Source organism: Centropristis striata, chromosome 23 (genome assembly GCF_030273125.1).
Source record: "Centropristis striata isolate RG_2023a ecotype Rhode Island chromosome 23, C.striata_1.0, whole genome shotgun sequence".
NCBI classification, from domain to species: domain Eukaryota; kingdom Metazoa; phylum Chordata; class Actinopteri; order Perciformes; family Serranidae; genus Centropristis; species Centropristis striata.
Genome location: NC_081539.1, coordinates 1,239,892 through 1,254,157, shown reverse-complemented (window position 1 = coordinate 1,254,157; position 14,266 = coordinate 1,239,892). Strand labels below are relative to the sequence as shown.

Sequence of the window (14,266 nt, the reverse complement as noted above, 5' to 3'; positions counted from 1 at the left end):
TTTGTGTCTTTTTTGTTTTTTTGTGTCTTTTGTTTCTTTTTTGGTCTTTTTTGGTCTTTTTTGGTCTTTTTTGGTCTTTTTGTCTTTTTTGTCATTTTACGTCTTTTTTGTCTTTCTGTGTCTTTTTTGTGTCTTTTTCTTTTTTGGTCTTTTTACGTTTTTTTTGTGTCCTTTTTTGGTCTTTTTATGTCTTTTTGTGTCTTTCTGTGTGTCTTTTTTGTTTTTTTGTATCTTTTTTGTGTCTTTGGTTTCTTTTTTGGTCATTTTACGTCTTTTTTGTGTCTTTTTTTGTGTCTTTTGTTTCTTTTTTTGTCTTTTTTTGTCTTTTTGTCTTTTTTGTCATTTTGTGTCTTTTTACATCTTCTTTTGGTCACAAAATGACCCAAAAAGACCAAGAAAGGCCCGAGCTGAGTGACCTGATGATTATTTGGTTCTTACCAAGATAAAAAAGCTTTGTGTGTCTGTTGACTCACCGAGGCGGCGGTGGTCGGGGATGGAGCGGCGGCGGCGGCCGGCGGAGAGCTCATGTGATGAAGCGTTCTCAGGTTCTGGCCTCCGATTCGCCGATGTCCTCTTCCAGCCGCCTCTGAGGACGGCAGGAGAAAACAGCTCGACACAACAACACAAACAAACAAACAAATACAACCAGAGATATCACTCAGTCTCTCCATTCTGCTTACACCATTTCATTTGTTGTTGTTGTTGTTATTTTGCCAATGCAAGGCAATAAAACCAGCTGCTGTCAGCTCAGGAACAGTCTGATAAAGCAGTTATTTTATTTAAAATTACACATAATATCTGGATTTAAAATATATTTATATCTGGAGTTTTTTTTTTTTTTACTTTAATATGACGGTAGATTTTTAATTTATTGTTTTGCATTAAACTAAAAGTTTGACTTAAACCCCCAGAATGTTGCCTTGATTTTACATTCATCAATATGATTTTTATTTTTTTATATAGAATTCACTGAACGTTGAACGGTCATGTGACAAATATTCACACAAAAAAAAATCTGTTTACACAGAGCAGAGAGGAGAGGACAGGAGAGGCTGGAAACATGAAAATACTTCAGTATGTACAATATGTGGACTTTTTTTTGGTAATTTTCCGTCTTGTTTTGGCCATTTTGTATTTTTTTTTTTACTTTTTGGTAATTTAATGTCTTTTTTTGGTAATTTTGTCTCTTTTTGTTGGTAAATTTTGGTAATTTTGTGTCTTTTTCGGAAACTTTGCCGGTCATGTGACAAATATTCACTGAAAACCCAATTTAAGGACAAGAGAGGCTGTTTACACAGAGCAGAGAGGAGAGGACAGGAGAGGCTGTTTACACAGAGCAGAGAGGAGAGGACAGGAGAGGCTGGAAACATGACGTGGAGAAAAACTGTTTTTTTGTGGTATTTTTGTTTCGTTTTTTGGTAATTTTGTGTATTTTTTGTCTTCTTTTCTGTCTTTTTCATCATTTTGTTGGGTTTTTTTGGGGGCTTTTTTTTGGCAATTATGTATCTTTTTTTTTTACAACATTCGTGACACTTGTGGGCACTTTTAAAAGTGTTAAATAAAAATTAGATTTCATCCACATTTAAAGACAATAATAATTTATCAGAGAAATTCATCTTTTTTTCTGGTTTCTGTCATTCTAACTGTGTTATTCTGCACAAAGACTGTTTGAGTTGTTCTGATTGAGCTGCAGGACTTTATAGATTATATAGATTTTATATATTACAGTGAAACACAGTGAGGACACAGAGAGAGAGGATGTTAAAGAGAGTAAAAACACCCAGAAACAGCTGGTTGGGCTTCAGAGGGTTAAAGCTCTTTGGGACAGTAGTTTTAGTTTCAGTGTGTGTGTGTGTGTGTGTGTGTTCTTTACCTCTGCGGAGGTGAAGCAGAGGAGGTCTGGGTTTGGTCATGGCCTCGTCTGCTCCTCCTCCTCCTCCTCCTCTTCCTCCCTCCTCCTCCTCCTCTCCTCCTCCCTCAGGACTGTCCTGGCCTCCGGTCTGGAGCTCCGTGTCCGGGGAGGGAGCGGAGCTGTTGAGCCCCGGTTCAGAGCTGCCGACTGGGGGAGCGACAGGTGAGGGTGGAGCCTCCGCTGGAGCTTCTGGATCTGCCATCTGAGAGTCAGGACCGAGGTCGTTATCGGCAACGAAAACTAACGGAACAACTAAAACTAGAGTTTAAAGAACGTTTTCGTTACCTGAAATAAAGAGAGAGTTTAAAAAAAAAAACGATAACTAACTGAAACTGTATTTTGTGGTTCCGAAACTAACTAAAACGAACTAAAATTATCGTGAAAACGTCCTTCGTTTTAGTCTTTGTAACTAAGTTTTTTCCGAAAAATAAAAACTCATTAAAACTAGCAAACTCACTGTAAAAACTAACTCAAGAAACTGCAAGAAACAGACGGGAATCACAATAAGAAATAAAAAAAAAGACGGGAATAAATAAACTTTAGATTTAGAAGTGTTAGATCATTTATCTTGTTTTAAGAGTTAATTTCTTATTTTACTAATAAAGTAACTAAAACTAGAATTGAAAGAACGTTTTTGTTACCTGAAATGAAAATAAACATGAGTTTTTAAAAACGATAACTAACTGAAACTGTATTTTGTGGTTCCAAAACTAAAACTAACTAAAATTATAGTTAAAATGTCCTTCGTTTTCATCTTTGTCAACTTTTTTCATCCGTAAACCTTTTTGGTTGATATGAAATCTATTTCATCTATCTGGTTTTATGACTTAATAAACTTATTGGGGCTGAGATGGATCAGACAAAGGAAATAAAGGAAACATTTATTGTGACTTTTTAATAAAAACTAAACTAAAACTAAGCCTTTTCCCAGAAAAATAAAAATTAATTCAAACTAAACTAACGAAAAATCCAAAACTACTACAACCTTGGTCAGGATACATTGATTCAATGATCTTCTCCCTTATTACAGCATCTGAAGACATTATGTTAGTTTATAACCGCACCAAGAACTGGAGTCTAAACACATTTATACGCCTGATCTGAATCTCAGAATCTGGAAAGAAATTTTGGGAAATCAGGTTTGTGTTTCTGAAACTAACCTGGAGAGAAAACCCTCAATCCTTCGTTAAAATGATCGAATATCTGTTTAAAATGATCGAATATCTCTTTAAAATGATTGAATATCTGTTTAAAATGATCGAATAACTGTTTAAAATGATTGAATATCTGTTTAAAATGATTGAATATCTGTTTAAAATGATCGAATATCTGTTTAAAATGATCGAATATCTGTTTAAAATGATCGAATAACTGTTTTAAATGATCGAATATCTGTTTAAAATGATCGAATATCTGTTTAAAATGATCGAATAACTGTTTAAATCGACCATACAAATATTACCTCATATTCTAAAAACATTTATAACAACTTATTCACATTGAGCTGCTTCACTGACAAAGTTGCAATATTTAAAACATTTTTTTCTTATAATCAAATAAAATATATTATATAAAGGAACTGTCATTAACTAAAATACATCTCAAAGGATTTTGGACTGCCAGAATGAATGAATTATTGAGATGAAATGATTCAGAAACTTGAGTGTAATCAGATAAAAAGTGCTCACCGGTTCACTGCAGACACTTAAAACTTGGTTCCTCTTTCCTGCTTTTCACTCGGTATCTCTCCGTCAATAGAGACAAAAAAAAAAAATGGCTCCAAGAACACTTAGAATCTGCTGTTAATGTTCACCTGAACAACCTGAACTGCCCGAGTGCCCTTGAGCCACAGAGTGACTCGATCAAAGAGACCTGAGTCACAAAATAAACTGAAATAAACCAGAGAGAGAGAGAGAGAGAGAGAGAGAGAGAGAGAGAGAGAGAGAGAGGGAGAGAGAGAGAGGGAGAGAGAGAGAGAGAGAGAGAGAGAGAGAGAGAGAGAGAGAGAGAGAGAGAGAGAAAGAGAAAGAGAGAGAGAGAGAGAGAGAGAGAGAGAGAGAGAGAGAGAGAGAGAGCTGCAGTGAAATCAGGATGTAAGAATCTAAAGTTTGGCTGTTGCCGGGTAACTGTGTGTGTGTGTGTGTGTGTGTGTGTTCTTGTTCTTCCTACATAGTGAGGACCAGAACACGTTTTTAACCAACAGAGTGAGGACATTTTTGCAAAGTGAGGACATTTGGGCCGGTCCTTGTTTCTCTAAAGGCTTTTTTTTTTAGATTTCAGACTTTGTTTTAAGGGTTAAAGGTTACAGTTAGGTTCATGTTAGGGTTACCATGGTTACCTTAAGGTAAGGGGCTAGGGAACAATTATTATAGTTAACGAAAAGGAAACAAAGTAACGAAAGATAGAATTGAAAAAACATTTTAGTTAACTGAAATAAAAGTAAAAATGAGTTTAAAAAAAATAATTAACTGAAACTGTATTGTGTGGTTACAAAACTAACTAAAATTATAGTGAAAATGTCCTTCGTTTTCCTCTTTGTCAAGTTTTTTCATACATAATGATGGATCAGACAAGGAAATAAAGGAAAAATTTACTGTGACCTCTTTTAATCTCCCACCCAACAAATACCCCATTACAAAAAACTACAACTAATAAAAACTAAACTAAAACTAAAGCATTTCAAAAAAATAAATACTAAACTCAAACTAGCAAACTCACTCTAAAAACTCATTAAAACTAACTGAATTTGAAAACAAAAATTGACAATCCAATTAAAAATGAAACTAATGAGAAATTCAAAACTTTTATAACCTTGATAAAATGAGGGTCCTCACAAAGATAGAAGTACAAGAATATGTGTGTGTGTGTGTGTGTGTGTGTGTGTGTGTGTGTGTGCGTGACTCGGCAACTAAACACACAACAAAGCTGCAGCGACAGTTTGTGCTGAACAAAGAAACCGGTTGTTTTACTTTAGTCTGTAATTCAGTTTATTCAGCTTTTGTTGAAATCGACACATGAATAAAGAACATTAATATATCTTTATAGCTGTATGAGCCATCAGGGAGTGTAAAATCAGTGTGCACTGAAAAAAAAAATATTGTCAAGAAATTAACTATTATTTTACTGGGTTGTTTGTTTTTTTGCCATAATAATAAGTAAATCACTTTTATTACAAATATTAACCATAAAAAGGAAGATGAAATCTGAAAATGAATAAAATGGGACATTATAGAGTTTTTTTCCAGTATTATACAATTACTTATATTCTATGTAAAAATAAAAACAATATATCACGCTGAATGAAAAATAAGGCAATTTCTGTAATCATACAGTAAAATTTTAACATTTAATGTAAAACAAAAAATTTAAAAAAGAAAGAAAGAAAACAATAAAAGGGCCAAGCATTAAAAAACAACTTATTTTACAGATATACATTTTAATACCGATATTCAATGTATATTTTTTATTATGTTTTTTTATTTATTTGACGTTGTATTTGGAGACTTTTGCTGCCAGACCTTTTACGTTTATTTTTTTTGACAGTGTGATGCAGGCTGAACATGAACATTAAAGTATTTCTGGTTTCTGTGAACCCACTGAAAGCTCCAAGTCCTGTAGAAATGAACCTCTGTGAGGCCGGAGGGCAGCTGTTGGATGAGCTGCGAGGCGTTCGTGTCCCCTCATCGGTTTCTGATCAGAGCCAGAACACACTGGAGGGATTAGATCTCCCCTGGCCTGAGAACGCCTCGCGGTCCCCCATGAGGAGCTGGAACATGTTTCTGGGGAGAGGGACGTCTGGAATACCTGGAACACTAAAGCCTGATTTCCACCGGGCGCGTTACTGCAGCGTCACGTCAGCGTCGCGTACGCCGTTGCAAACAGGTAACACTCTAATCAATGAGAGCGTTTCCACCGGGCGCGCTGCGTAACGTTACTGCAGCGTCACGTCAGCGTCTCTACGCGAGCATTAGGTAGGACTTCTATTTCGCCGCGAGACGCTGCCAAACCGCGTAAATCTCAACAGAGCAGATCACCAGACAGGAAGTCTGACTCAGAATCAGCGTAAAACATTTCCGCCCCTTTCAAAATAAAACACAATACGCAGTTCATGCAGCCTAAAACTACTTCACATCAACATTATGTTATGACCGGGGCACCAGATCATCAATCAATCAATCAATCAATCAATCAATCAATCAATCAATCAAAGGGTCTCAGAGGATCGGCGACACGGAAGACAAGAGACTGATTGTTGAAGTGGAACATCATACAATCATTTATGCCATAACATATTGTTTTTATAAGGATAGATGGTCAGATCAACATATCTTTCACCTCAGAGAAGCAAAGTAAGTTGTTTTTTGTTGTTGTTGTTTACTTTATACACACAGTTTATCCATAGACTGTATAAATAGAGTTTAGAGTTTATCACGGGATCTTGCGGTCTCCCATATGGTCAGGATTATCGCGTGATCTCGTTATCTCGCGTGTATACGGCCGGCTCGCTAAGCTGACGTGCTGCTGCTGTAACACGTCCGGTGGAAATCCCCAGTTAGAACTGGTTCAATGCTGCAGGTTGGAATCAGTTAATTACCCTGAAGGGACTTAATGGAGCTGAGAATGCACCAAGAGAGAAATGTTCACACTGGATGAATCCAGCAGCTGGATGTGAAACACTGAAGTCTAACATTTGTTCTGTAGGTGCTGGCTGGTGTGATGAGATATCCAAGATATTTACAATCATAATGTGGGAATAAGCTGCAAATCTGAATTATTCCACATGATGGAGCTATAACACAAAGCTACAGTCGACCCTGCACCGTTTACAGCAGCTCGGCCTGCTGACGGTTGTTGGTTTGCTTTAAGAATCTGCAGGTTTCAACAGATAGGAGAGAGCAGCAGCAGAGCAGTCCACCTCCTCTGATGATACTCTGTCACATCCAGAGGAACACAGGGACCATGCTGGACTGGACTCTACTGGAGATCAGTGTTCCAGCTGATGAGAGAAGAAGACAGACAGCAGAAGAGATAAATCAGAGTTTACAGAGACTCCCTTCATCAGCTGTCAGTCAGTGATGCAGCACATCCAGTTTAACCTCCTGAACCAGAGAATTATATAATTTACAGCCTCATTCCATCATTTACAAAGAAACTAATCATCTATTGACAGAAGATATAAATGTTGTAGTGTCCTGAAAACAAAGTCTTCAGCTTTCTGAATCAGTAAACGACTCGTTTATTGTCCAAACCTCATCTTTTTACCAAGTATGTTTACAATAAAGTCGTACAAATATAAACTTTGTAAATGTCAAACTTGTTGTGATCAAAAGATTCAGGATCATTTTCATTATCACAGTTGGTATCTCTGAAAACTAAAAATTCCCAGCTTTAAAAGGCATTAACTGCTCTGTGATCACCTTAATGTTCCATATTTCTAGAGAAATGAAACATATTTCAGCTTTAAATATTACAAATGTGTAAATATGGAGTCAGTTATAAAACATGTGGAGAGAACAAACAGATGGACAGATATATATGTGATGTTAAAGCCTGAGCAGTGAAACATCAGCTGTAAACTCTGGACTTCAGCAGCTTCTGCTCTGTAGAAAGACCACATGGTTACTAAATGTAATGATGGTTCTATGAAACAAGAGGCTTCAGTCAGACTGATCTCAGAGCTGTGACAAAGATGAACTGATCACGTGTTTAGTGTTGAGATGAGAGAACAAACACTTTGAGATCAGATGTGATGAATGAGGACAGCTGTCTGTACATGTTGTGATGCTGTCAGCTGTAATCCACATTTATTTCCTGGAGACATGAACACAACAACTCAAAAACATGATCACAACAAGCTTCTGGCTGATCTGATTGACTGACTGTTCTCTCTCTGTGTTTCTGTCACCATTCTCCTCTCACAGCTTCACTGAGAAGGTCGGAGGTTTACGGGAAATACTGGATCTTTCTCTGATACTAACTGTGTTCAGTACAATACTGCTGAAACCCTCTACTGACCTCAGAGTCTCCAGTCTGCAGTCTGGACTCTCCTTCAGATCACACAGCAGCTTCATGTCTGAATCCTGCAGGTCGTTTACTCTCAGGTCCAGCTCTCTCAGATGGGAGGGGTTGGACTTCAGAGCTGAGGCCAGAGAAGCACAGCTGATCCCTGACAAACTGCAAATGATCAATCTGAATAAAGAACAAATGATGCAGATAAAAATAGATTTATAATCCGATAAGATGTGTTCAGGATTTAATGTGCAGCTCAACATTACTGTGTCATAATCAATGAGCTTTTCTCTAAAATGAGTAGAGTGACTGTAATTGTGTTATTGTGGATCATCATGATGTCAGCCTTCTACAGACATCATCCAAATGTCACCACAACATTCATACAACTATTCATGTCAACACAGATTAATAACAAAATGCTGCTCTCAGTCAGGTCTGTCATTAGAGGATCAATACTAGATTGATCCTTTAAACAGATGTGTGTGTTCTGAAGGATCAATGTTCATCATACAACATTATTTTAGAAAACATATTAAAATGACTTCATCAGTTTAAATCAAACATTAGTTCAGAGGATCTTCTGTCAACAGATGTGACCATTAACAACAATTATAAACATTCATTTACTTTAAGAACTAACAGCGGACATTTTATACACTTTATTTAAAAAGTCTTTAGTGACTGCACATTAAATTTAGTACAAGAAAATAAATGAACCAAATGAAATGTACAACTTTATGAATGTTATGAAATGTTGTTTATACATAAATTATGTTCCATTGTTGATGAAACATATTAGTAGGGCTGCAACGATTCCTCGAGTAACTCAATTACAAAAAATGATGGAGGAATTTCCTCTGCCTCGAAGCCTCGTTTAATTAAATTTAAAACTCACGTTTGGTAGACTTTGGCGGCCCGTCATAGTCTCATGTGCTGCGCTAACGTCACATTTCAACCTACTGACAGTTTATCTACACTATTCATCATATAAAGTTATTTTCTTTGTGTCTCTGCTCAGCAGAGTGTCTGTAACCCGTCAGTCAGTCAAACCCCGCCCACCTCTCCATCCTATAAATGATGTCCAGTCAGGGGGCGGGGCCACCGCTAAAAGACTTCCACATAGGAAGCTCTCATGTATCCTCGCTTATGGCTCCTCCGATATGCTTACTCTCTCCTCATTCCTCTCTCCCCTATCCTTTATCCTCTCTCCTACGAGCACAAATAAGAGCTTTGGGATGGTCGTAAAGATGGCACACATGAAAGACCTTCCAGTTCAAGCGAGGATAGAGGACAGAGGACAGAGGACAGAGGAGACATAAAATAAGGGACATGGTATGTGCGTGCTGACCTAAATCCTATCAACTTGTCCGGGCCGTCAGAGGTCCAAACACACTGCTGCATTATGCCGTTCGTTAGCCACGAGCTAACATTAGCTAACAGTTAAAGTTGTTTTATTCACAAAAAAGTTACTATTACTTCCTGTCGCTAAACAATGCAGCTTTCAAAATAAGTGTAGTGAAGAAACTACGACTAGGCGTTAGTTCAGGGGTTTATCACACAGTTCACACCGGAGTGCCGGCCAGAGCACCAACTTAAGGCCAATTAACATCTAGAGGGTCCAAGTGATGAGGCAGGTGATGGCTAGTGCAGGTCATTTATTTCTCTCTTTGCAGGCAAGGTCATGTGTGGTTTTTCTACAACAAAGGAAATAATAAATAATATACAAATGAATAAAGAATAAACTCTAAATCTCTAATAAACATAGTAAAGCAGTAAAAGTAAAGTACCAAATGACTAAATCTCCATTTGTCTCTAATTAACACTATCTCACTTCTGAAACACACTTCACCTACCTTACTAACTTATTAACACATCTATAAACAACATCACATAGTAACATCTACACAACACTCACTGTAAACATCACACTTGTAAGTTAGATTGATAACAATAACATAACATGTGACGTGACATACACTCGGACGACGGCAGGTGAGCTAAATGCTACAATTAACTGAAACGGCAAGCGAATGGCAAATATTACAGCTACACATCAGACCAACAGACATAATCTATGGCTACAGCAACGTAAGTACAGTACATCAACATCATATACAGACATACTCACTTTCATTCACGCACAGACCACTTGAAGTGACGTTAATTAGCTGCTTACTCACCGGAGCACACACCCGTTTCTGACCAAGTGCCGTCAGTTACGTTTTTGAACCAGCAGGGGGAGCGCTACTATATAAGCTGAACTACAACTGAACATAATACATAATATGAACTAACTTTGGGGCCTTTTCTACAATAAGAGCACAGAATCCACCACAGAATTTACAAGAAGACTGTCAAAATAGAACCTTTATTCTCCTTTACAATAATTAATTAAAATATGCAATGATAAGATCAGTGTATTTGATGGAATAGTGGCAATAGAATGTGTGGGAGGCACCAAATTTGGGCTTTTATGAAAAAAATGTCTCCAGGGAGGCATTGAGTGTGAAAAATGTTATATGAGGTGATAGCTCACATTTATCAGGTCTCTCTTGAGAATGAGACCCTGTGTCTCAATGAGATTACCTATATAAATAAAAGGTTGAATAAAAAAACATTTAGCTCTCAAAGTGGACGAGATTGATGCATTTTACTTTAAAAAAATTACCAAATTTTATCCCAAGGGGGGGCGGGGGGGAATGCCCCCTAGATGGTTATTTTTAAGTTTTTATTAATTGCTTATGCTCAAGTGTTAAGAGTATTTTTTTTTTTAATTTGGCAACTGTTGAGTTTTGCAATTAACACTACATTTAACATTTATGATTGTTTGATTGATTTTTATTTTGTTGATTGGTTTTTATTTATCTATACAGACTAAAAAATCTTATTTTCTATATATTTTTCAGTATTTTGTAATATCGTCAAGAATTACATGATCGTAAAAATACCCTGAAATAATATGATATTCTTTTACGGCCATATCGCCCAGCCCTAGCATGTAGATATGCTCAACTTCCTTCACTGCAACCAAGTGCTTCTAAAGGCACACAAGTCAAGAGAGACTGTAAAGGGGGTGTAAGACTCTTGTTCCAAGTCCCGGTCCACAGCCAAGCATTTCTGTTCAAACCTATTGGTTCTGATTCTGAATGTGAGCTTGCACAATTTAAAGGCAGCGTTGAAGAATCTCTATTTTTATATATTTATTTTTGATACTTTGAAACTATTTTACTTATTTTTATTTAATTTTGTGTCTCAGGAAATGTTAAGTTTGAAGTAATTGTATTTATTTTTATTGGAAATTTTGACTGAAACAGTTTACTCCTTTGCATAATATGTATAATAAATGTAATTTTTTCTTAAAAAGGGAACAAACTGGTTGTTATTATTAAATGATCTTTCTTGTTTTCTGTTGTTTATTTATAATTGGGCTTTAATTAAGAAAAGTTTGTTTTATCCGATTACTCAATTAATCGATAGAATATTAAATTATAATTTTCAAATCCGGCTCGGAGCCCTTTCACGCATGTCTTCCCCTCTGTCTCCCCCTTTCACTCTCAATAAAGCTACAAAATGCTCAAAAAAAAAAGAAAAAAAAAGAAAAAGAAAATGGAGAATCCTGAAAACAGCTGAACTCAACATGATGGAGGTTAAAACAAGTTGTGTGAGAACACTGACATCAGATCAGACATGTTGGATTCAAAATTAACTGTTTCCCCTGATTCACAACAATCATGTCATATTATGAAAAACAAAGGAACCAAACTACATCTGAAGCTTCAATTATGATTTAAATTCAGTAGATATACACTGTGTGTGAGCACAACACAGGAACTGACCTCAGAGTCTCCAGTCTGCAGTTTGGACTCTCCAGTCCAGCACACAGCCGCTTCACTCCTGAATCATACAGGTTGTTGGAGCTCAGGTCCAGCTCTCTCAGATGGGAGGGGTTGGACTTCAGAGCTGAGGCCACGACTTCACAGCCAGTCTCAGAGAGTCCACAGTTATAAAGGCTGTGATTACAGATAATAAAACATTTTAAATATAACCAGTTCTAACATTTTAATCTGATCTCTTTTCATCTCACATTTAATTCATTTAATGACTCCTGTTGCATTTATAGTAGAATCACTTCTAAAGATTGTAATATTATCATTTGTTGACTGATTGAAGGGGCTGAAGTTCATGTTTTGGAGCTAAAAATGGGAGCAGTGAACTGAAGCTCTGGAGCTCTGGTTCACTGGCAGAATGAATCTGGAGGTCCCAGCAGCTGACTGTGTGATGAGCTGCTGTCTGAGTACATCAGCTGCTAAATACACAGACACAACACATGTTGAGCTTCATTAAATACACACACATTCACTATTATTAGCATGTGGTTTATTTTAGGAGCCCATCTATGAGTGATGATCTCCCCTCGCTGTATCACAGATGCTCTGCAGTCACAGAGAGAGAGAGAGAGACGTTCTCTGCTAATAAAGGAACGTTAGAGGACGTGGACATGGAGCCATATGACAATGTGATTTCCATATTATATTAGTTTACAAAGGGACTAACAGAGCCACTAGTGTGTGACAGAGCGTGCTCAATGTAACGTTACTACAGAGCTGAAGCCGGCAACATAAAGCAGATCAGTAGAGGTGGAGGGGCTCAGAGGATGTTGGCTTTGTTTACTGGAAAGTTCACCTCTTCTTTGACTTTGTCTCAAAGAAAACTCAAACTGGACAATATGGAAACATTTTGGACAAAAGGTGAGCCTCGCTCTCTTCTCTTTCATCCTCTTGTTTTCTTATTGTTCTTCTTCTGTGTATTGTGGGTTGAAAAGCAGCTTAGAGGTAAATAAGCGCCACCATCTGGACTGGAGTGGCTTCTCTCTAATTCAAACAGCTGCTGCACCTGCTGCTAAAAGTGTCCAAAGGTTTAAAAAGCCCAATAATGTTACTATTCATGTCACCACAGATTAATAACATGCTGCTGCTCTCAGTCAGGTCTGTCATTAGAGGACCAATACTAGATTGATCCTTTAAACAGCTGTGTGTGTTCTGAAGGATCAATGTTCATCATACAACATTATTTTAGAAAACATATTAAAATGACTTCATCAGTTTATATCAAACATTACTTCAGAGGTCCAAACACACTGTTGCATTATGCCGTTCGTTAGCCACGAGCTAACATTAGCTAACAGTTAAAGTTGTTTTAATCACAAAAAGTTACTATTTTTTTCAACAATATTTTTTATTGAAGTTTCAAGTGCATATCAAACTTTATGTCGAATATACAAATATTTTCATTTATATCCCCTTGAACATACATTCATTCACACAGACAAAGAAAATGAGTAAATAAAATGGACAGTGACAACAAACATCAAACTAATGCAAAATAAGTACTAAAATGAAATAAATAAGACTAAAGTGGAGCAAAATAAAAAAATAAAATAAAATAAAAGGCAGGATCATTTCATAACCTGTTGTTCAGTCAGTGTTATCCGTTTCATTGGTCAAGAATGACATAAATGATTCTTCTTCACTAATATATTCTCGTGTCTGTTCTCCAAGCATTTAATTTATCTAATGCTGATTCTGTCGAGTAATCCACTAAAAGGTTATAGAATCTAGATATGTGTTTTTTACCATTCAAATTATTAATCACTGTTTCCTCAATAATCGATAGCGGGGTGTGGCCATGAATGTCTCATGTTTTGATGATATAAAACTTCTTAATTGCAAATATTTTAAAACATGTTTTGGGGAACTCCATACTTATGAGAAAGTTGATCAAAACTGAGAAGAGTACCTTCAAAATAAAGGTCCGAAACGGTCCCAATTCCCTTCTCTGCCCATAATTTGAACCCCCCATCCAATCCACCAGGCCTGAATTGTAGATAGGAGTAAATTGTGACAAAATTATTGTTTCATCAACAAAGTTATGTACAGAAACACCATACTGATATTGTATTTTTAACAAAAGGGTTTCTTGTCTGTTTTTTCAGTGTCTTAATATCCGAGGAATATAAATACTGCTTTATGGGCAAATCTGACACTGATTTTTGTACAATATTTACCCAAGCAGGTGGTGTGGATGAAGAAAAATAGTACAATGCAGAACTTAATTGGGTAGCCCAATAATACCATTTCAGGTTTGGGACCCAAAGTCCTCCCCTTTCATAGGGTAAAAATAATAACTTGAGCCGGAGTCTACCCTTTCTATTGTTCCAAATGAACTGGCCAAATATTTTATCATTTTTTTTATGGAAGTCACTTGGTAATGGAAGCGGGAGTGCTTGGAAAAGATATATAAATTTGGGTATAATAGACATTTTAATAAGGTTTATGCGACCAA

General features: G+C 36.7%; 1 protein-coding gene across 1 annotated transcript in view; it reads right to left on the bottom strand.

Moving 5' to 3' along the window:
• Nucleotides 1-2,177, bottom strand: part of dnah5l (dynein, axonemal, heavy chain 5 like) — a 99,047-nt gene extending 96,870 nt beyond the window's left edge. The window contains exons 1-2 of the mRNA XM_059326795.1: nt 1,874-2,177; nt 474-586 (exon numbers count right to left, since the gene is read on the bottom strand). Of these exons, the coding sequence (XP_059182778.1) occupies nt 474-586; nt 1,874-2,114 (354 nt within the window). The 5' untranslated portion in view covers nt 2,115-2,177. The remainder of the gene's footprint in view (nt 1-473; nt 587-1,873) is intronic.
• Nucleotides 2,178-14,266: the final 12,089 nt, after the last annotated feature.